This window comes from Staurois parvus, unplaced genomic scaffold (assembly GCF_062004578.1).
Source record: "Staurois parvus isolate SC_StPar_1 unplaced genomic scaffold, SC_StPar_1.0 ptg001148l, whole genome shotgun sequence".
NCBI classification, from domain to species: Eukaryota; Metazoa; Chordata; class Amphibia; order Anura; family Ranidae; genus Staurois; species Staurois parvus.
Genome location: NW_028318944.1, coordinates 58053 through 82915, shown reverse-complemented (window position 1 = coordinate 82915; position 24863 = coordinate 58053). Strand labels below are relative to the sequence as shown.

The following is a 24863-nucleotide window of genomic DNA, read 5'->3' as shown; positions in this document are numbered from 1 at the left end:
TTACACCTCATACCTCCCTCATATTACCACCCCTCCCCCCAATACACCTCATACCTCCCTCATACTACTATCCCTCCCCCAATATACCTCATACCTCCCTCATATTACCACCCCTCCCCCCAAAACCCCTCATACCTCCCTCATATTACCACCCCTCCCCCAATACACCTCATACCTCCCTCATATACCACCCCTCCCCCCAATACCCCTCATACCTCCCTCATATACCACCCCTCCCCCCAATACACCTCATACATCCCTCATATTACCACCCCTCCCCCAATACACCTCATACCTCCCTCATATTACCACCCCTCCCCCCAATACACCTCATACCTCCCTCATACTACTATCCCTCCCCCAATATACCTCATACCTCCCTCATATTACCACCCCTCCCCCCAAAACCCCTCATACCTCCCTCATATTGCCACCTTTCCCCCCATTACACCCCATACCTCCCTCATATTACCACCCCTTCCCCCCTAATACACCTCATACCTCCCTCATATTACCACCCCCTCCCCCCAATACACCTCATACATCCCTCATATTACCACCCCTCCCCCAATACACCTCATACCTCCCTCATATTACCACCCCTCCCCCTAATACACCTCATACATCCCTCATATTACCACCCCTCCCCCCAATACACCTCATACCTCCCTCATACTACTATCCCTCCCCCAATATACCTCAAACCTCCACCATGTCACCATCCCCCAACATACTGCACCCTGATACTGACCCTCCCCCATCTGAATCAATCGTGAGACACCTCATTTTACCATCCCCCCCCCCAATACACCTCATACCACCCTCCCCCACCCCAATACCCCCAAACCGCCTTCACACTACCCAGCCAATGAAACATAAGGCACTGGAAGCCTCATACCTCCCCCACCCTTATACCTGCATACACACACTCCTTCAGTCTATCCCCCCCATATCCATCCTTCTGTCTGTTTCCCCCAACACCCAAATATCCGTCTTTTTGTATCCCCCCCCCACTACATATTTGTCCTATTGTCTATCCCCCCCACCCAAATGTCCATCCTACTGTCTATCCCCCCCCCACCAAAATATCTGTCCTTTTGTCCCCCCACCAACACCACATATCCTTCCATCCATGGTTATGTGGTTGTACGGGATAGTCCTTCAGTCTATCCCCTCCACTCACCCAAATATTTGTCTCCCCAACCACATATCCATCGTTCTGTCTATCCCCCCCCCCCCCATATCCGTCCTTTTGTCTGCATCCTACTGTCTATCCCCCCACCAAATATCTGTCCTTTTGTCCCCCCACCAACACCCACATATCCTTCCATACATGGCTATTGTGGTTGGCAGGAAGAGTCCTTCAGTCTATCCCCTCCACTAACCCAAATATTTGTCCCCCCCAACCACATATCCATCATTCTGTCTACCCCCCCCCCCCCATATCCATCCTTTTGTCTGTATCCTACTGCCTATCCCCCCCCCACACATATCTGTCCTTTTGTCCCCCCACAACCACCACATATCCTTCCATGGATATGTGGTTGGAAGGAATAGTCCTTCAGTCTATCCCCCCAACCACACATCCATCCTTCTATCTACCCCCCACACACATATCTATCCTTCTGTCTATTCTCTGCCCCCCCACCCAACATATCTGTTCTTTAGTCTATCGCCCCCACCCAACATATCTGTTCTTTTAGTCTATCCCCCCCAACCACATATCCATCGTTCTGTCTATCCCCCCTACCACACATTTGTCCTTTTCTCTACCCCTCCACTCAAATATCCATCCTACTGTATATCCCCCCCCACACATATCTGTCCTTTTGTCCCCCCACAACCACCACATATCCTTCCATGGATATTTGGTTGGAAGGAATAGTCCTTCAGTCTATCCCCCCAACCACACATCCATCCTTCTATCTACCCCCCACACACATATCCCTCCTTGTGTCTATTCTCTGCCCCCCCCACCCAACATATCTATCCTTTAGTCTATCGCCCCCACACCTGAATATCTGTCCTTATGTCTATCCTCCCCATCCACATATCAGTCCTTCAGTCTATCCCCCCCAACCACATATCCATCGTTCTGTCTATCCCCCCCCCCCCCCCCGCTACATATGTGTACTTCTGTCTACCAACCCCCCCCCCCCCCCCATTATCTGTCTTTCAGTCTATCTCTCCCACCTAAATAGCCATCCTGCTGTCTATTCCCCCCAACACCTAACCTTTCCTCCTCAACCACATATCCTTCCTTCTTTATCCCCCCCCCACACACACATCCTTCTGTCTATTTACCCCACCGAAATACCTTTCTACTGTCTATCTTTCACACCCAAATATCTGCCCTTTTGTCATTGTCCCCCCACCAAAAGCACCAATTATCTGTCCCTCTTTCCACCCCTGCTCGAATATCCATCGTCCTCTCTTTCCCTCCCCCCACCCAAATATCTGTCCATTTGTTTTACCCCTCCACCCACATATTCATATCACTGTCTATCCCCCATCTATCTGTACTTCTCTCTATCTTCCACCCACCCCACATATGCATCTCTCTGTCTATCCCCCACCGGACCTCCTGTCTATGACCCCCCCACCCACATATTCGTATTTCTGTCTATCTCCCCCACACAATTATCTGTACTTTTGTCCTCCCCCCACCCCCCATATCTTTCCTTCTGTCTATCCCCCCACCGTATCTACTTTCCTTCCGTCTATCCCTCCCACTCGCATATCCATCCTACTGTCTACCCCCCCCCCCCCCCCACACACACACACACACCCAGATATCTTTCCTTCTGTCTATCCCTCCCACTCACACATCTGTACTACTGTCTACCCCCCCCCCACACCCAGATATCTTTCCTTCTGTCTATCCCTCCCACTCATATATCCATCCTACTGTCTAACCCCCCCCCCCCCACACACCCAGATATCTTTTCCTTCTGTCTATCCCTCCCACTCACATATCCGTCCTACTGTCTACCCCCCCCACACCCAAATATATTTCCTTCTGTCTATCCGTCCTACTGTCTAACCCCACTCCTCCCAAATATCTTTCCTTCTGTCTATCCCTCCCACTCACATATCCATCCTACTGTCTACCCCCCCACACCCAAATATATTTCCTTCTGTCTATCCGTCCTACTGTCTAACCCCACTCCTCCCAAATATCTTTCATTCTGTCTATCCCTCCCACTCACATATCCATTCTACTCTCTAACACCCCCCCACCCACTTATTCATATGTCTATCCCCCCATCCACATATCCGTCGTTCCATCTGCCCCCCCCCCATGTCTGTCCTCATGTCCATACCCCCCACCCACACACCGGCCCCTCTGACTATCCCCCTACCCACATATCCGTCCCTTTGTCTATCACCCACTACATATCTCTCCCTTGTTTCATCTCCCCTCCCAAGCATCCATTCCACTGTCTATCCCCCTCACCCAAATGTCTGTCCTTTTGTTTTCCCCCCCACCAACCACATATCTTTCCTCCTGTCTATTCCCCCATCCAAAATATCCCATCCCTCTGTCTACCCCCCCCCCCCCCAAATTTGCCATATTTATTCTTCTGTCTATACCATCCACCACATATCTGTCCCTGTTTCCATACCCCCCAACCCAAATATGCATCCTACTGTCTAACTCCCCCCACCCAAATATCTGTCCTTCTGTCTATTCCCCCCATTTCCATATCCATCGTTTTGTTTATACCTTCCCACCACATACAGTTGGGTCCATATATATTTGGACACAGGCACAGTTTTTAGATTTTACGGGTATTTACCAAAACATATTCAATCTCTAGTTCTATAATGGATATGGGCTGAAAGTGCGCACTCTCAGGTGTAATTTGAGGGTATGTACATCCAAACTGGAGGAAGATTTTAGGAATTACAGCTCTTAAGAGTAGTCATCCCCCTTTTTCAAGGGACCAAAAGTAATTGGACAATTGAATATAATTCATAAATAAAATGTAGATTTGTAAAATTTTGTTGAGAATCCTTTACTGGCAATGACTGCCTGACGTCTGGAACCCATGGACATGACCAAAGACTGGGTTTCCTCCTTTCTGATGCTTTGCCTGAAGTCTGGAACCCATGGACATGACCAAAGACTGGGTTTCCTCCTTTCTGATGCTTTGCCTGAAGTCTGGAACCCATGGACATGACCAAAGACTGGGTTTCCTCCTTTCTGATGCTTTGCCTGAAGTCTGGAACCCATGGACATGACCAAAGACTGGGTTTCCTCCTTTCTGATGCTTTGCCTGAAGTCTGGAACCCATGGACATGACCAAAGACTGGCTTTCCTCCTTTCTGATGCTTTGCCAGGCTCTAACTGCAGCCGTCTTCAGTTCTTTGTTTGTGGCTCTTTCTGCCTTTAGTTTTGCCTTCAGCAAGTGAAATGCATGCTCAACGGGGTTGAGATCAGGTGATTAACTCGGCCATTGCAGACTATTCCACTTCTTTTCCTTCAAAAGCTCCTGGGTTGCTTTTGCAGTGTGTTTTGGATCATTGTCCATCTGTACTGTGAAAGCGCCGTCCAATCACCTTTGCTGCATTTGGCTGAATCTGGGCTGACCGTATATCTGTAAACACGGCAGAATTCATCCGGCTGCTTCTGTCTTCTGTCACATCATCAGTAACCACCAATGACCCAATGCCACTGGAAGCCATGCATGCCCATGCCATCACACCGCCTCCACCATGTTTTACAGATGACGTTGTGTGCTTTGGATCATGAGCTGTTCCAAGCCTTCTCCACACTTTTTTTCTTCCCATCATTCTGGTACAGATTCATCTTAGTTTCATCCGTCCAAAGAATGCTTTTCCAGAACTGGTCCGGCTTTTTAGATGTTTTTTGGCAAAGTTTAATCTGGCTTTTCTATTCTTCAGGCTTATGAATGGTTTGCACCTTGTGGTGAACCCTCTGTATTTGCTCTCGTGAAGTCTTCTCTTGATTGTAGACTTTTGACAATGATATGTCCACCTCCTGGAGAGTGTCCTTCACTTGTCTGGATGTTGGGAATGGGTTTTTTCTTTACCATAGAGAGGATCTTGGGATCATCCTCCACTGTTGTCTTCCGTGGACCTCCATGCCTTTTTATGTTGCTGAGCTCACCAGTGCGTTCTTCTTTCCTCAGAATGTACCAAACTGTTGGTTTGGCCACTCCTAATGTTGCTGCTATCTCTCTATGATGGATTTGTTTCGTTTTTGAAGCCTTACAATGGCCTGTTTCACTTACATGGGCAGATCCTTTGGACGCATGAAGTAGGTTCACAGCAATAGATTCCAAATGCAAATACCGCACTTAGAATCAACTCCAGACCTTTTATCTGCTTAATTGCTGAAGAAATAACGAAGGAGTAGCCCACACCTGGCCGTGAAAACAGCTTTTGATTCAACTGTCCAATTACTTTTGGTCCCTTGAAAAAGGGGGGATGGCTACTCTTAAGAGCTGTAATTCCTAAACCCTTCCTCCAATTTGGATGTACATACCCTCAAATTACACCCGAGAGTGCCCACTTTCAGCCCATATCCATTATAGAACTATAGCTTGAATATGTCTTGGTAAATATCTGAAAAAAATCTAAAATTGTGCCTGTGTCCAAATATATACAGTGAAGGAAATGCGTATTTGATCCCCTGCTGATGTTGAATGTTTGCCCACTCTCAAAGAAATGATCAGTCTAAAAATGGAATGTTTGGTGTATTGTAACACTGAGAGACAGAATAGCAAAGAAAAACTTCAAAAGAAATGCATGTCTAACAAATGATGACTGATTTGCATGTTCATGAGGGAAATAAGGATTTGATCCCCTATCATTCAGCAGGATTTCTGGCTACCAGGTGTCTTTCATACAGGTAACAAGCTGAGATTAGAAGCAGTCTCTTAAAGGGAGTGCTGCTAATCTCATTTTGTTACCTGTATAAAAGACACCTGTCCACAGGAGCAATCAAACAATCAGATTCCAAACTTTCCACCATGGCAAAGAGCTGTCCAAGGATGTCAGGGACAAGATTGTAGACATACACAAGGCTGGACTGGGCTACCAAACTATGGCCAAGCAGCTTGGTGAGAAGGTGACAACAGTTGGTGCAATCATTCGCAAATGGAAGAAACACAAAACAAGTGTCAGTCTCCCAAGGTCTAGTGCACCTTGCAAGATCTCACCTCATGGAGTGTCAATGATCATGAGAACAGTGAGGAATCATCCCAGAACTACACATGATGATCTTGTCAATGATCTCCAGGCAGCTGGGACCACAGTCACCAAGAAAACAATTGGTAACACACTATGCTGACAAGGATTGAAATCCTGCAGTGCCCGCAAGGTCCCTCTGCTCAGGAAAGCACATGTCCAGGCCCGTCTGAAGTTTGCCACTGAACATCTGAATGATGCAGAGGAGGACTGGTTGATAGTGTTGTGGTCAGATGAGACCAAAATTGAGCTCTTTGGCATCAACTCAACTCGCCGTGCATGGAGGAGGAGAAATGCTGCCTATGACCCCAAGAACACCATCCCAACTGTGAAACATGGTGGTGGAAACATTCTGCTTTGGGGGTGTTTTTCTGCTAAGGGGACAGGACAACTGCACCGCATCAAAGGGACGATGGACGGGGCAATGTACCATCAAATCTTGGGTGAGAACCTTCTTCCTTCAGCCAGGGCATTGAAAATGGGTCGTGGATGGGTGTTCCAGCATGACAATGACCCAAAACACATGGCCAAGGCAACAAAGGAGTGGCTCAAGAAGAAGCACATTAAGGTCCTGGAGTGGCCTAGCCAGTCTCCAGACCTTAATCCGATTGAAAATCTGTGGAGGGAGCTGAAAGTTCGAGTTGCCAAACGTCAGCCACCAAACCTTAATGACTTGGAGAGGATCTGCCAAGAGGAGTGGGCCAAAATCCCTCCTGAGATGTGTGCAAACATGGGGGCCAACTACAGGAAACGTCTGACCTTGTGATTGCCAACAAGGGATTTGCCACCATGTACTAAGTCATGTTTTGTGAAGGGGATCAAATACTTATTTCCCTCATGAACATACAAATCAGTCATCATTTGTTAGACGCATTTCTGCTGAATTTGTTGTTGCTATTCTGTCTCTCAGTGTTACAATACACCGAACATTTGATTTTTAGACCGATCATTTCTTTGTGAGTGGGCAAACATTCAACATCAGCAGGGGAGCAAATACACATTTCCTTATGTAATTTTTGTTTCCTTATGACTTGACAGGTGGTGGAGGGACAGAGCCTCTAGGTTCTGGTGCCAGCACTGTGGTCCTAGAGTCCAATCTTCTCCTGGGTGATGATGTAGAGCTGTGTGATGGCACTGAGCGTCTTCTTTCCTTCTCCCGGGACTCTGAGGGTGAGTGTCCCATCCTATAGTGGTGCTGTATTCTGAGTGTCTCCATCGTATAGGGTGCTGTGTACCGATGGATGGTAAGTCTCTCCCCCCCCCCCCCCCATAGGGTGCTGTATACCGGTGGATGGTGAGTCTCCCCTCCCGATAGGGTGCTGTATACCGGTGGATGGTGAGTCTCCCCTCCCCATAGGGTGCTGTATACCTGTGGATGGTGAGTCTCCCCTCCCCATAGGGTGCTGTATACCGGTGGATGGTGAGTCTCCCCTCCCCATAGGGTGCTGTATACCTGTGGATGGTGAGTCTCCCCTCCCCATAGGGTGCTGTATACCGGTGGATGGTGAGTCTCCCCTCCCCATAGGGTGCTGTATACCTGTGGATGGTGAGTCTCCCCTCCCCATAGAGTGCTGTATACCGGTGGATGGTGAGTCTCCCCTCCCCATAGGGTGCTGTATACCTGTGGATGGTGAGTCTCCCCTCCCCATAGGGTGCTGTATACCGGTGGATGGTGAGTCTCCCCTCCCCATAGAGTGCTGTATACCAGTGGATGGTGAGTCTCCCCTCCCAATAGGGTGCTGTATACCGGTGGATGGTGAGTGTCCCCTTCCTCATAGGGTGCTGTATACTGGTGGTTGGTGAGTCTCCCCTTCCCATAGGGTGCTGTATACCAGTAAAGGACCAGTGTCTCCCCTTCCCATAGGATGCTGTATACCAGTGGAGGGTGATTGTCTCCTCACTATAGGGTGCTGTATATTGGTGGAGGGCGAATTTCTCCTACCCATAGGCTACTGTATACTGGTGGTTGGTGAGTGTGCCCTCCCCATAGGGTGCTGAATACCAGTAGAGGGCGAATTGCTCCTACTCCTAGGGTACTGTATACTGGTGAGTGGTGAGTATCCCCTCCCCCAGGGATGTCAAACTGCAGCCTTCCAGCTGTTGCGGAACTACCAACCCCATGAGGTATTGCAAGGCTGACAGTTACAAACATGACTCCCAAAGGCAGAGGCATGATGGGACTAGTTCCTCAAGAGCTGGAGGGCCGCAGTTTGACACTTGTGCCTTAGTGTGTTGTTTACCGGTGGAGATGAGTGTCTCTTCCCAATAGGGTGCTGTATATACAGATCTTATACCAGGGAACTGATCATCCAGGTACATGGGTGGGTTCTTTGTAAAGATGTATTTAATGTACACTATATTGCCAAAAGTATTGGCCCCGCCCTCCAAATCATTGGATTCAGGTGTTCCAATCCCCTCCATGGACACAAGTGTATACAATCAAGCCCCTAGGCATGCAGACTGCTTCTACAAACATTTGTGATAGAATGGGTCGCTCTCAGGAGCTCAGTGACTCCAAGCGTGGTCCCGGGATAGGTGGCCACCTGTGCAATAAGTCCATCTGTGACATTTCCTGGCTACTCAATATTCCACGCTCAACTGTTAGTGGGATTATAACAAAGTGGAAGCAACTGGGAACAACAGCAACTCAGCCACCAAGTGGTAGGCCACGTCACATGACAGAGCAGGGTCAGCGCATGCTGAAGCGCACAGTGTGCTAAAGACCTCCAAACTTGGTGTGGCCTTCAGATGAGCACAACACCAGTGCGTAGAGAGCTTCATGGAATGGGTTTCCATGGCCGAGCAGCTGCATCCAAGCCTTACATCACCAAGTGCAATGCAAAGCGTTGGTTGCAGTGGTGTAAAGCACGCCGCCACTGGACTTGAGCAGTGGAGACATGTTCTCTGGAGTGACCAATCACGCTTCTCTGTGTGGCAATGTGAAGAACGTGTCTGGGTTCGGCGGTTGCCAGGACAACGGTACTTGCCTGACTGTATTGTGCCAAGTGTAAAGTTTGGTGGAGGGGGGACTATGGTGTGGGCTTGTTTTTCAGGGGTTGGGCTTGGCCCCCTAGTTCCAGTGAAGGGAACTCTTAAGGCGTCAGCATACCTAGACATTTTGGACAATTTCATGCTCCCAACTTTGTGGGAAGAGTTTGGGGACGGCCCCTTCCTGTTCCAACATGACTGCGCACCAGTGCACAAAGCAAGATCCATAAAGACATGGAGGAGCCAGTTTGGGGTGGAGGAACTTGACTGTCCTGCACAGAGTCCTGACCTCAACCCCATAGAACACCTTTGGGATGAATTAGAGTGGAGACTGCGAGCCAGACCTCCTCCCCCGACATCAGTGCCTGACCTCACAAATGTGCTTCTGGAAGAATGGTCCAACCTTCCCATAGACACCCTCCTAAACCTTGTGGACGGCCTTCCCAGAAGAGTTAAAGCTGTTATAGCTGCAAAGGGCGGGGCCAACTCAATATTGAACCCTACGGACTAAGACTGGGGGGCCATTAAAGGTCATGTGTGTGGAAAGGCAGGAGACCAATACTTTTGGAAATATAGTGTATTAGTAGACTTTGACTGTATAAACAGAGGTTGTGTGTGTGTATATAGATCAATGTTTCTCAACCTTTTTTCAGTCAAGGCACCCTTTAAAATTATGGCCAGTCCCGAGGCACCCTTTAAAATATGGACAGTCTTGAGGCACCCCATTCTAAAATGTGAAAAACTATTCTAATAATTTTATGTAACGCAGCAACTTCCACACATGTAGGACACCCAACATTAGAGGTGATTTATTCTTCCAAAGCAAATACACATTTCCACACTGGTACAGAGTAGTATTCCAGTGTTTCTCTTCTCCCTCACTGAGCTAATGTGACCCCAGCACTGATGGAGAGGGGCAGGGGAGGGTTAAACTAGGATGCTGTGCAGGTAGCTGACACCCTCCTTATCGACTAAAGATGTCATTGGTTGTCAGGACACTGGCGGCTAGAAGGTCGTAATGGCGCACAATGAAAACCTGTGGCTTGGTGTAACTAAAAGGCGGACTTGTTCCACCCTCTAGCTCAGCAATGGGCAAACTACGGCCCGTCGGACCTTTTAATCCGGCCCGCGGAGAGTGATACATTGGCTGTCGGGATGTGTGTAGGCGGGGCAGCGTGACGAATGTGAGGGGAGGGGAGCTAGGTTCCTCTCACAGTCGCCCTGAAGACCGGAACGGCGCGGGAACACGGCGAGAGGAACGCGCGGAGCAAAGGTAAGTGAATTGACACAGGGGGGACTTGGCTTACTACTTGGAGGGGAATAGTACTGTGGGGGATAAAATACTATATGAGGGATGAATTAATATGGGGAATGAATTACTATATGGGGGATGAATTACTATAGGGGGGATGAATTACTATAGGGGGGATGAATTACTATATGGGGGATGAATTACTATAGGGGGGATGAATTACTATATGGGGGATGAATTACTATGCTTACTATGGGGGAATATTACTATACTTACTATGGATGACACATACACATCATTCATCTACTCTTGGTCCGGCCCCCGGGTCCAATATATGAACCCATTGCGGCCCTCAAGTCAAAAAGTTTGCCCACCCCTGGTCTAGCTTGTATACAAGTTTTGGGCAATTTTTAGACATTTTGCCAAGGCAACCCTGAAGAAACCTCAAGGCACCTCAGTTGAGAAAGGCTGATATAGATGTATATACAGTATGTGGGCAGAGTCTGTTCAGCTTGCGATTATATTTGCCTACTCCTTGGTATTTAGTCGTTCTATATTGTCCCCACAGATTCAGTGGAATCCAAGTTGGAGATCCCACGTTACCCGTTAAGCGAGGATGAATATTCGGCGTACCGGCCGCTCAGCACGGACAGCGATCCAGAAGAGGCGGGTGTGGGGGGTCTGCCGTCTCCCTGCGGGCCCTGTGAGACGACGGAAAGTAGCCGCTGTCAGTACCTGGAGCACCGTGAGGCCTCCTCCCCCCAGGATGTGACCTCAGAGAAGGAAAGGCTACTTTTCTCCTGCCGTTTGTGTCCCTTCTCCACCCATTACTCCAGCCACCTCAAGCGGCACATGAAGACTCACAACGGGGAGAAGCCCTTCCGCTGCCCGCACTGCCTTTACGCCTCTTCTCAGCTCGTCAACCTCAAGCGCCATCTTCTGACTCACACCGGGGAGAAGCCTTTCCACTGCGAACTCTGCACCTTCTCCTGCAGCAGTCCAGGCAACCTGAAACGCCACCAGAAGGTCCACACCCAGGACAAACCCTTCACCTGCCACCTGTGCCCTTACCGCTGTAACCAGAGCCGCAACCTTAAACGCCACATCCTGGCGCACCGGAGGGGGCAGCAGAAGGAAAGGCGTGAAGGGGACAAAGAGGCGAGGAGCGCTCCCCCTGATGGTCAGTTTCAGGACTCATCACATTCCATCCCTGTCACATCCATCATGATATGCCCATGTACCCTGACCAAAGCTAACTGTAATGCAGAGTTTGCCCCTCTCATTGCAGGGTGACATAATAATGGATTATCCTCCTTCTACCTCAGGAGGACACAATATGTTGTTTTGAAACATAACGTCGACTTTCCTTACCCAATGATTCCCCCAATCTCCAGGATGGCACACACAGCAGGGACCTGTGTGAAATAGTTTGCCCCACCCAAAGAAAGATAAAGAGGATAGCGTATGCTCCTCCCATTACAAGGGGACTTAAACTAGACCTGTGGGCAGCTCCTCCCTCAGCAGGGTGACTATGATGGGATCTACAAGACATGGAGTCAACTCCTTCTCCCACTGCATGGTGACTGAAATAAGACCTCTGATTCATCTGCAGGGTGACACAGTATGGACCTGTATGACCTTGTCTTCCCCTCCCACTGTAAGGTGACATGGAAGGGATCAGCTAAGGATGGGAGTCTGCCCTACCATACTGCATGGTGACTGTGAATGGAGCTACAGGACATGGAGTCAACCCTTTCTCCTTCTGCATGGTGACAGAACTGAGACCTGTGAGCCAATTCCTCCTACTACAAGTTGACACTGCATGTATCTGTAAGACCTCGTCTGCTCCTCCCACTGCAGGGTGACACAGTATAGACCTGTAGAACTTTATCTGCCCCTCCCACTGCAGGGTGACACAGCATAGACCTGTAAGACCTTACCTGTCCCTTCCACTGCGGGGTGGCACAGCATAGACCTGTAGGACCTTATCAACTCCTCCGACTGCAGGGTGACACAGCATAGACCTGTAGGACCTTATCTGCCCTTCCCACTGCAGGGTGACACAGCATGGACCTGTAAGACCTTATCTGTCCTTTCCACTGCGGGGTGACACAGCATAGAACTGTAGGACCTTATCTATTCCCTGGACTGCAGGGTGACACAGCATAAACCTGTAGGACCTTATCTGTTCCTTCCGCTGCAGTGTGGCACAGCATAGACCTGTAGGACCTTATCTGCCCTTCCCACTGCAGGGTGACACAGCATAGACCTGTAAGACCTTATCTGTCCCTTACACTGCAGGGTGACACAGCATAGACCTGTAGGACCTTATCTACTCCCTGGACTGCAGGGTGACACAGCATAGACCTGTAGGACCTTATCTGCCCCTCCCATTGCAGGGTGACACAGCATAGACCTGTAGGACCTTATCTGCCCTTCCCACTGCAGGGTGACACAGCATAGACCTGTAAGACCTTATCTGTCCCTTACACTGCGGGGTGGCACAGCATAGACCTGTAGGACCTTATCTACTCCCTGGACTGCAGGGTGACACAGCATAGACCTGTAGGACCTTATCTGCCCCTCCCATTGCAGGGTGACACAGCATAGACCTGTAGGACCTTATCTGCCCCTCCCATTGCAGGGTGACACAGCATGGACCTGTAAGACCTTATCTGTCCTTTCCACTGCGGGGTGGCACTGCGCTAGACCTGTAGGACCTTATCTATTCCCTGGACTGCAGGGTGACACAGCATAGACCTGTAGGACCTTATATGCCTCTCCCACTGCAGGGTGACACAGCATGGACCTGTTGGACTCTTCCTGCCCCTCACAGCATGGACCACTAGGGCCGTGTCTGCCCCTCCCACTGCATGGTGACACAGCATAGACCTGTAGGACTTTTTCTTGCTCCTTCAACTATAGGGTGTGACACAGCATGGGCCTGTAAGACCTTGCCTGCCCCTCCCAGTGAAGAATGACACAGTAGAGATCAGTTAAGCATAGTATTCTGCCCCTCCCACTACAGGGTGACTATGAAGGGAGCTACAGGATATGGAGTCAGCCCATTCCACTGCATGATGACTGAGGCAAGACCAATTCCTCCTACTCCAGGGTGACACAGCATGGACGTGTTAGATCTTGTCTGCCCCTCCCACTACAGGGTGCCACAGCATGGTCCTGTTAGATCTTGTCTGCCCCTCCCACTGCAGGGTGACACAGTATGGACCTGTTAGATCTTGTCTGCCCTCCCATGTCAGGGTGACACAGTATGGACCAGTAGGACCTTGTCTGCCTCTCCCACTAGAGGGTGACACAGCATGGACCTGTTAGATCTTGTCTGCCCCTCCCACTGCAGGGTGACACAGTATGGACCAGTAGGACCTTTTCTGCTCCTCCAACTACATAGTGTGACACATTGTGGACCTGTAAGACCTTGTCTGCCCCTCCCCATGCAGGGTGACAGATAAGATCAGCTAAGCATGGAATTCTGTCCCTCCCACTACAGGGTGACTGAAGGGAGCTACAGGATGTGGAGTAAACCCATTCCACTGCATGGTGACTCAGAGAAAGTCTGTGAGCTAGTTTCTGCTACCCCAGGGTGACATGGCATGGACCTGTAAGGCCAGGTCTGCTCCTGCCACTACAGGGTGACATAAAAATGGTCAGCTAAGCATGGAATTCTGCCCCTCCCACTGCATGGAGACTCATACAAGACATGTGAGTAGGTTCCTCCCAGTGCAGGGTGACAGCATGGACCTGTGAAAACTAGTCTGCCCCCTTCCATTGCATGATGGCTATAAGAGATCTTTGATATAACCCCTCCCACTGCGGGGTGACTCTGAAGGAAGCTACAGGATGTGGAATTGTTTGCCCCTTTCCACTGTAGGGTGACACAGAAACAACCTGTAGGACCTTGTCTGCCCCTCCTGCTACAGGATGACAGCCAGCTAGGACCTGTGAGACCTACTTTACCCTGTCTAATGAAGTTTGCTCCTCTCACATGGAGAGTATTTCCATCCCCAGTGTCACCCCCCCCCCCTCTTTTGGTAGGGCCATCCCTATCCCCCCCATCCCAGGTGACATGTTGAGAGGTCCTCCCCGTTCCTCTGATGTCCCTGGCCTCATCTAATGTTTCTCCTCCTCTCACTGCAGATGTGTCTGCGGCAGCCCTGGCCCTCCCGGTGACCACCGATGACCTGGAAGTCTTTCTGCCAGCTTGTGTCCGCTTAAGCCGCGCCCCATCCTCGCCCGTTCTGCAGCCTTCGGCAGATGACGGCCTCCCGGAGCTGCTTTTCCCCTTCACATGCCGCTCTTGCGGCACAGTCCTGGATGAAGGCAGCCCTCAGGATGATGATGGTGAGATGGACGGACAGTTCTGCTCGCGCTGTAGCCCTTCGGGGAGCCCCGACAAAGGCTTCTCCTGCGTCCTGTGCCCGTTTGTCACCCATTACGCGAACCATTTATCCCGCCACATGAAAACGCACAGCGGGGAGAAGCCCTACAAGTGCCACCTGTGCTCCTACGCCTCGGCACATTACGACAACCTAAAGAGACACCAGCGGGTTCACACCGGGGAAAAGCCCTACAAGTGCCAGCTGTGTGACTACGCCTGCGGCAACCTCGCCAACCTAAAGAGGCATGGGCGCATCCACTCCGGGGACAAGCCCTTCCGCTGCAGTCTATGTAACTACAGCTGTAACCAAAGCATGAACCTCAAACGTCACATGCTGCGCCACACTGGCGAGAAGCCGCTTCGCTGCGCGCAGTGCCACTACACCACCGGCCACTGGGACAATTATAAGCGTCACCAGAAGACGCATGGACACTCTGGAGGACCCAACGAGCCCTTGAGGTCTGATGGATCATAGAACCTTTCACAGCTCTGCACAAGACGGTTTCAAGCGCAGCCTAGTATGCTGCAGCAGAATTGTGAGCTCCTAGGGCTAAGGCTGGCCGCACAGTACTGGCCCCCCGTTATGCTGTATGTCCTCATATTGTGAATATTATGGAGTATTGCATGGCTGGTTCATGTGCTCGTCCCATAAACATTCCAGGTTGTCAGATTGTGAGTGGAGAAAATTTTTTTTATGGTATCCCATGTTAGAGTGCTCTGCCCCGTGCATGCTCTTCTGTCCAATGCTGGGTGAAGCATCCTTCACCAACACCTCATATTCTATCCACTGCTGGGTGAAACACCCTTCACTGACGCCTATTCTATCCAGTATTGGGTGAAGCGTCCTTCACCGATACCTCATATTCTATCCAAATGCTGGGTGAAATGCCCTTCACTGACACCTATTCTATCCTGTGTTGGGTGACGTGTCCTTCACCGACACCTCATGTTCTATCCAAATACTGGGTGAAACGCCCTTCATTGACACCTATTCAATCCAGTATTGGCTGAAGCGTTCTTCACCGACACCTCACATTCTATCCAGTTATTGGATGGAGCATCCTTCATTTACACCTCACATTCTATCCAGTATTGCATGGAGCATCCTTCATTGACACCTCCTATTCTATCCAGTATTGGATGGAGCATCCTTCATTGACACCTCACATTCTATCCAGCATAGGATGGAGCATCCTTCATTTACACCTCCTATTCTATCTAGTATTGAATGGAGCATCCTTCATTGACACCTCCTATTCTATCCAGTATTGCATGGAGCATCCTTCATTGACACCTCCTATTCTATCCAGTATTGGATGGAGCATCCTTCATTGACACCTCACATTCTATCCAGCATAGGATGGAGCATCCTTCATTTACACCTCCTATTCTATCTAGTATTGAATGGAGCATCCTTCATTGACACCTCCTATTCTATCCAGTATTGAATGGAGCATCCTTCATTGACACCTCCTATTCTATCCAGTAATGTATGGAGCATCCTTCATTGACACCTCACATTCAATCCAGTACTGGATGGAGCATCCTTTATTGACACCTCCTATTCTATCCAGTATTGGATGGAGCATCCTTCATTGACTCTTCCTATTCTATCCAGTATTGGGTGGAGCATTTTCATTGACACCTCACATTCTATCCAGTATTGGGTGGAGCATCCTTCATTGACACCTGCTATTCTATCCAGTATTGAGTAGAGCATCCTTCACTGACACCTCACATTCTATCCAGTATTGGATGGAGCATCCTTCATTGACACCTCCTATTCTATCTAGTATTGAATGGAGCATCCTTCATTGACACCTCCTATTCTATCCAGTATTGAATGGAGCATCCTTCATTGACACCTCCTATTCTATCCAGTATTGAATGGAGCATCCTTCATTGACACCTCCTATTCTATCCAGTATTGAATGGAGCATCCTTCATTGACACCTCCTATTCTATCCAGTATTTGGTGGAGCATCCTTCACTGACACCACAGTCTAGCCAGTATTGGATGGAGCATCCTTCATTGACACCTCCTATTCTATCCAGTAATGTATGGAGCATCCTTCATTGACACCTCACATTCGATCCAGTACTGAATGGAGCATCCTTCATTGACACCTCCTATTCTATCCAGTATTTGGTGGAGCATCCTTCACTGACACCACAGTCTAGCCAGTATTGGATGGAGCATCCTTCATTGACGCTTCCTATGCTATCCAGTATTGGGTGGAGCATTTTCATTGACACCTCACATTCTATCCGGCATTGGGTGGAGCATTCTTCACTGACACCTCACATTCTACCCAATGCTGGGTGAACAGCCCTTCACTGACATCTATCCAGTATTAAGTAGAGCGTCCTCCACTGACACCTTACATTCTATCCACTGTTAAGCAGAGCGTCCTTCACCAACACCTCACATTCTATCCAGTATTAAGTAAAGCATCCTTCGTCGACACCTCACATTCTGTCCAGTACTGGATAGAGCATCCTTCATTGACACCTCAAAAATTCTATCCAGTGCAGGGTTAAGCAGCCTGAACTCACACCTTCTATCCAGTGCTAGGGGGAGAGAGCCTTTAGGGGCACGCACAAGGCAGTTTTTCATATCTTTTGGCTAAATGTTTACATATTTTTTGTTGACCAATTGGCTGATAAGTGATCCAGCAACTAACACTGACATGTTGTTATTAGTGATCAAACAATAACACTGACCTAATCCGTGACCAATAAATGATGCTGTGATGTTCTCATCAGTGACCGATCAATAACGCTAACATGCTCTTATCAGAGACTGATCAATAATACTAACATGCCCTTATCAGTGACCAATCAGTAACACTGATGTTCTGATCAGTGAGTAATAAGTGATGCTGACATGTACTTATCAAAGACTGATCAATAACACTGACGTGTTCTTATCAGTGACAGATCAGTAATGACGACTTTCCTATCAGTGACGCTAACACGCTCTTATCAGAGACCGATCAATAATGCTAACACTTTCTCTTATCTGAGACTGATCAGTAACTCTAACATGCTGATCACAGACAGATCAATAACTGTACCCTGCTTATCAGAGATTGCTAACGCTAACATGTTCTTTACAGTGACCGATCAATAATGCTGTTGTCATGTTGCTCACTGGAATGACACAATTATCACCACTGTTAGCTAACCCATATGAAATATTGGCCTATGTATGGCACCTAAACCGCAGCCCCTCTATGTCACACGTGGCTCCATCACACACATTTCCCTCACATGTGGCTCCCTTACAAACATTTCCCTTGCACACATTTTCCTCACACGTGGCTCCATCAAACACGTCTCCCTCACATGTGGCTCCATCAAACATGTCTCCCTCACATGTGGCTCCCTTACAAACATTTCCTTCGCACACACTTTCCTCACACGTGGCTCCATCAAACACGTCTCCCTCACATGTGGCTCCATCAAACACGTCTCCCTCACACGTGGCTCCATCAAACACATTTCCCTCACACGTGGCTCCATCAAACACATTTCCCTCACGTGGCTCCATCAAACACATTTCCCTCACACATGGCTGCATCACACATTTCCCTCACAAGTGGCTCCCTCACACACTTCCCTCAGATGTAGCTCCCTCACACACATTTCCCTCAGATGTAGCTCCCTCACACACATTTCCCTCAGATGTAGCTCCCTCAGATGTAGTTCCATCACACAAATCTCCCTCACACGTGGCTCCATCACATACACCTTTCTCATGCATGGGTCCCCCAAATGCAGTTCCTTCACTCCGTTTCCCATACCTATGGCAATTCACATACCTCCCTCACACGTGACTCCGTTACATACATATCCCTCACAGACATCTCTCTCATGCATGGGTCCCCCCGAATGCGGTTCCTTCACTCCATTTCCATTACCTATGGCAATTCACATACCTCCCTCACACATGACTCCGTTACACACATCTCCCTCACATGAGGCTCTCCCTTACACACATCCTCATAAATCTTCACATGAGGCTCTCTCTCATACACATCTCCCACACACGAGGCTCTCTCACCCACACATCTTCCTCACATGAGGCTCTCCCTTACACACATTCTCACACAAATCTTCACACAAGGCTCTCTCACACACATCATCTTCACACAATATTCTCTCTCTCTCTCACACACACACACACACACATCTCCCTCACATGAGGCTCTCTCATCCATACTTCTCCCTCACACGAGGCTCTCCCTTACACACATCCTCACACAAATCTTCACACGAGGCTCTCTGTCACACACATCTCCTTCATAGGAGGCTCTCTCTCACACATCTCCTTCACATGAGGCTCACTCACACACACACACCTCCACACGAGGCTCTCTCTCTTGCTCACACACAAAGCTCTCTCTTACACACACACACCTCCACACGAGGCTCTCTCTCTTGCTCTCACACACACACACACACACCTCCCTCACACGATGCTCTGTCTCACACAGACATCTCCGTCACACGAGGCTCTCTCTCTCACACACACACACACACACACCTCCCTCACACGATGCTCTGTCTCACACACACATCTCCCTCACACGAGGCTCTCTCTCCCATACACATCTCCCTCCCACGAGGCTCTCTCACATACACATCTCCCTCCCACGAGGCTCTCTCTCACATACACATCTCCCTCCCACGAGGCTCTCTCACATACACATCTCCCTCCCACGAGGCTCTCTCACCCACACATCTCCCTCATATGAGGCTCTCCCTTACACACATTCTCACACGAGGCTCTCTCACACACATCTTCACACAAGATTCACACACACACACACACACACAAAACTCCCTCACATGAAGCTCTCTCATCCATACATCTCCCTCACACACATCCTCACACAAATCTTCACACGAGGCTCTCCCACACACACACACCTCCCTCACACGAGGATCTCTCACACGCACACACACATCTCCTTCACACGAGGCTCTCTCACACACCTCCTTCACATGAGGCTCTCCCTCAAACACATCTCCTTCACAGGAGTCTCTCCCTCACAAAAACGCACACACACATCTCCCTCACACGAGGTTCTCTTTCTCACACACACATCTCCCTCACACGAGGCTCTCTCTCACACACACATCTCCCTCACACACACACACACACACATTTCCTTCACACGAGGCTCTCACACACGCCTCCTTCACATGAGGCTCTCCCTCAAACACATCTCCTTCACACGAGTCTCTTCCTCACACACACATCTCCCTCACACGAGGCTCTCTCACACACACACATCTCCCTCACACGAGGTTCTCTCTCTCACACATCTCCCTCACACGAAGTTCTCTCTCTCACACACATCTCCCTCACACGAGGTTCTCTCTCACACATCTCCCTCACACGAGGTTCTCTCTCTCACACACACACACATCTCCCTCACACGAGGCTCTCTCACCCACACATCTCCCTCACATACACATCTCCTTCACACGAGTCTCTTCCTCACACACACATCTCCCTCACACGAGGCTCTCTCACACACACACATCTCCCTCACACGAGGTTCTCTCTCTCACACATCTCCCTCACACGAAGTTCTCTCTCTCACACACATCTCCCTCACACGAGGTTCTCTCTCACACATCTCCCTCACACGAGGTTCTCTCTCTCACACACACACACATCTCCCTCACACGAGGCTCTCTCACCCACACATCTCCCTCACATACACATCTCCCTCACATGAGGCTCTCTCACCTACACATCTCCCTTATAGCTTCAAGTTGTAGCTTGCACAGAGCCATGGGCATTGCCCATGTAGTCACCGGCTCTGTCACATGCTCCTGGTAGCTCAATATGGGAAGGAGGGGGAGGTGAGTATGCTCCTCTGGGGGGGACAGTATTAAAGGACCTGATACTTTGCCGAGTAAGAAAAGCACAGGCAGGGAAAGGACAACTATGATGACCTTTAAGGCTGAGCTACAATCACCAGACAATTTAGGAAGAATTGCATAAAAGTTTCTTCAGGCAGTTCATGAAATTAAGTTGTATGATGACCACCATTGAAAAGATAAGAAGCTTTGGTTCAACCTTGGAGGTGGAAACACTCGATCGCCACCCCCCCTACACAGCTGTACACAACCCAATATTTATGTGAGGTACACAGATCACAATTCAAAGCTGGATCAGTATACGCAGGAACCTCAGGGGGCGGGGCCTGATAACTAGGTTGCTGCAAGGTGAAATCATTGGAGGAGGAAAAGCAAGACCTTAAGTGATGGTAAAAATCAGGCAGAACCATCTGCAAATAGCCTTCCAAACATCCTATTCGTAAATAAGAATCCACCACTTGAAAAAAAAGTGTTAGAAATACTGGGTAAAAATAAGCAACGCCTGCACGGCCAGGCAGGAACTGCTGAAGTAAATAAAATCTCTGGCGGTATTAAATGTGACGCTGGTATAGTATTGTCCCCAGATCACTTCTGATAACATCCTGTATTGTATACCACAATGCTCCTCATACTCTGGCCCTAGAGTCCGATACGGCCCGCTTCTGGCCTTTTATTGGCCATTAGGTACCTACAGTGAGATGGCTGTTCAGGCAGAAGGCAGAGTTTGTACCTTTGTTGAGTGCAGTTATCGCCTGCTTGATGGTGCATGCATAGTTCCAGCCATGACATCATCTGGTCAGTTGAGGAGCAGCACGAGACATGGAATATTTAACAAAGGTAAGTGACTACTGAATACCAATACTTTCCCAATGCCTCTAATACAAATCATGGGGCACTAATCCTCTTCCCAATGATGCACACACAGTATATTTTATGCCTACTAGCCACAGTTTGGCCTTACATTTCTCTGAAGGGCAATAAACTGGCCCTATGTTTAAAAAAAATGAGGACATCTGCTGTAGCATGTTGGAGTTAGTCACATTCAGCTGGACATGTTTTGTAATGTTGCTTAGGTTTCACTGCACAAGTGTCTTCCTGAGTTTCCAGATGCTCGGAGGCAGTATAGAAGGGTTCACCATGGAGGCCTGGAGTTTAGAGAGATCACAGACAGGCCCAGATCACTTAAATAGAAGCTGACAAAGTGAAGCACGCTAAAAGATCTAAAAAAAAACACATCATGACGTGACCTAAAAAGATTGAAAAACAGATGAGAAGCAAAGTAATTTACATGTACTAGTCTGGTAAGGGTCACAAAGCCAAAATGGGACTCCAGCGAACCACAGTGAGAGCCATTATCCACAAATGTAGAACACTTGGAATGGTGGTGAACCTTCCCAGGAAGGACCAGCCTACCAAACGTACTCCTACAGCACAACGACAACTCATCCAGGAGGTCATAAAAGAACCCAGAACAATATCTAAAGAACTGCAGGCCTCACTTGCTTCAGTTAACGTTAGTGTTCAGTATTCAACAAGAGACTGGTCAAAAATGGAATCCATGGGAGAGTTCCAAGGCCAAATCCACTGCTGACCAAAGAGAACACGAAGACTCATCTCACATTTGCTAAAAAACATCTTGATAATCCCCAAGACTTTTAGACAAATATTCTGTGGACTGATGAGACAAAAGTTGAGCTTTTTGGAAGGTGTGCGTCCCATTATATCTGGCATAAAACTAACACAGCATTTCAAAAAAGAACATCAAACCAAAAGTAAAACGTGGTGGTGGTAGTGAGGTGGTCTGGAGCTGCTTTGCAGCTTCAGGACCTAGACGACTTGCCATTATTGATAGAACCATGAATTCTGCGCTCTACGAGAAAATATCCAGCCATAAAATCTTGGCCTCAAGTTCACTTGGGTTAAGCAGCAAGGGGTTTAGGGGGCAATTGCTTTTTCTCATAGGGCCAGGGAGGTTTGAACAGCTTTTTTCCTTTAACCTCTTGCCGTCTGCCTGCTGTTTATAAACGGCAGGGCGGTGGCAGTCCAGGGGCGGGTTGCCGTTCCTAAACGGCACCCGCCTTTTCTAGCTGTGCGCGCTCCCTAGGAGCGCGCACCACCGCGATCCGGTGTCCGCTGTGTCCTCCGGACACAGTGAAACACCGATCGTCGGACGGGACCTCTGTACGAGGTCCCGGTCATGTGATCACTGATTGGCGAATCAGTGATCACATGCAAAGTAGTAAGCAAGATGTCACTTGTGACATCATTGCTTACTACGTGTGAAATCTGTGAATGATCAGAGAGGTCACATGGTACAAGGCTATTCACAACACCCTTGTACCATGTGACAAGCTGTGACCAATCACAGCTCACTCAGTATTTCTCAATGACTGCAAGAATGCAGACAGAGAGAGAAAGAGAAATGATTGCTTTTACATCCTATATGGGTGTAAAAGCAATCAGTGTAAAAAAAAAAAAAAAAAAAATCTTCATCACCCCCCACAAGTAGTACAGTGTCACCATGGTGACACTGTACTGCTAGGGTGACAGTATGTAAAAAAAAATAAATAAAAAATAATAATATAAAAAAAATAAAATAAAAATCTAAAAAAAAATGTTTAAAAATTATAATTTTTGGTTATAAACTAATTTGGATTTTTTTTTTACTAAAAAAATAACGGAATAAATTTTGGCCAAGATTTAGGATGAAATATTATTTATTTGCAAAATTTTATTAAAAAAAACACTTTTTTTCAAAATTTTTGGACTTTTTCATTTACATAGTAAAAAAAATAAAAATCCCAGCGGTGAATAAATACCACCAAAATAAAGCTTTATCTGTCTCAAAAAAATGGTAAAAAATGCATATGGGTACAGTATTGCATGACCGCGCAATTGTCATTCAAAGTGTGATAGCGCTGAAAGCTGAAAATTGCCCTGGACAGGAAGGGGGTAAAAGTGTCCGGACAGGAAGTGGTTAATAAATGAAATCATCCTTTAAAAACTGCATTTTGTATTTATTCGGTTTATCTTTGCGTAATAATAGAATTTGTTTGATAATCCGAATCAATTAAGTGTAACAAAATTCAGGAAGGGGGCAAATACTTTTTCACAGCACTGTATCAGAGGATGAGGAGTTTACTCACGTTATAAGGGACTATTCTTTGCTTCACGGCCTTGTGTGCCAGTGGCGGATCTTCAGTTGACCATGTATTAAGAGGACAGGGTGCTGACACGCACTGCAAGGGAATATTCAATGCTAGGCCCATCATGTGTGCCATTGGTGGATCGTCAGACAAATATCGGAAGGACAGAAAGTCAACACGTCAGAGGGAAATATATTATGATGGGCACATCTCAGCTGGCTAGGTATTGGAGGACAGGGAGCTGACAAATATTACAGGGGAATATTCAGTGCTGGAACCATAAGTGGATTTTCAGTTGCCCATGTATCAAAACACAGGAAGCCAATGCACACTGCCAGGGAATATTCTGTTCTAGGATATCTTTTACAACTGAAGATCCACCATTGGCAAAGAAAAACAGCCCAGCACAAAATATTATCCTCTGATGTGTGTTGACTTCCTGTTCTCCAAAATGTGTTTGCCTGAAGATCCACTCATGCAACACAAGGCTGCCCAGCACAGATGATTTTTTTTGCAATGTGTGTTGACTCTCCCAGAAGAAGATCCATCAATGGCCCCAGCACTGAATACCATCAATGGCCCCAGCACTGAATACTCCCCTCCAATGTGTGTCAGCTCCCTTGTCCTCCAATACTTGACCATCTGAAGATCCACCAATGGTGTACAAGATGGGCCCGTCGCAGTATATTCCTCTCCAATGTGTTTTGACTTCCTGTCCTCCAACATTTGTCCAGCTGAAGATTCACTAACAGCGCACAAGTATTGGAGGTCAGGAAGTCAACACACATCGGAGGGGAATATACTGTGATGAAGCCACCATATATGCCATTGGTGGATTTTTAGATGTTTGAGTATTGGAGGTCAGGGAGCGGTCACACACTGAAGGGGACTATTCAGAGCTGGGGCCATTAAGTGTACCACCGGTGGAGCGTCTTTTGGGTATCGGAAGATGGGGAGCTGACACACA

At 48.3% G+C, this 24863-nt stretch overlaps 2 protein-coding genes across 2 annotated transcripts; both read left to right on the top strand.

Annotated features, from left to right (window-relative positions):
* Positions 1-7254: 7254 nt before the first annotated feature.
* On the top strand, positions 7255-15520 carry LOC149439200 (zinc finger protein 513-like; the record flags this gene model as incomplete). The annotated part of the gene is made up of 3 exons (XM_089659327.1): positions 7255-7386; positions 11025-11636; positions 14612-15520. Coding segments are annotated over 3 exons (1460 nt in total), but the record flags the coding sequence as incomplete, so codon positions are not given.
* Positions 15443-23748, top strand: LOC149439199 (uncharacterized). The gene is made up of 3 exons (XM_089659328.1): positions 15443-15524; positions 19614-20234; positions 20265-23748. Exons 1-3 carry the CDS (start codon positions 15443-15445, stop codon positions 20603-20605), a joined length of 1044 nt encoding a protein of 347 aa, XP_089515454.1. The 3' UTR covers positions 20606-23748.
* Positions 23749-24863: the final 1115 nt, after the last annotated feature.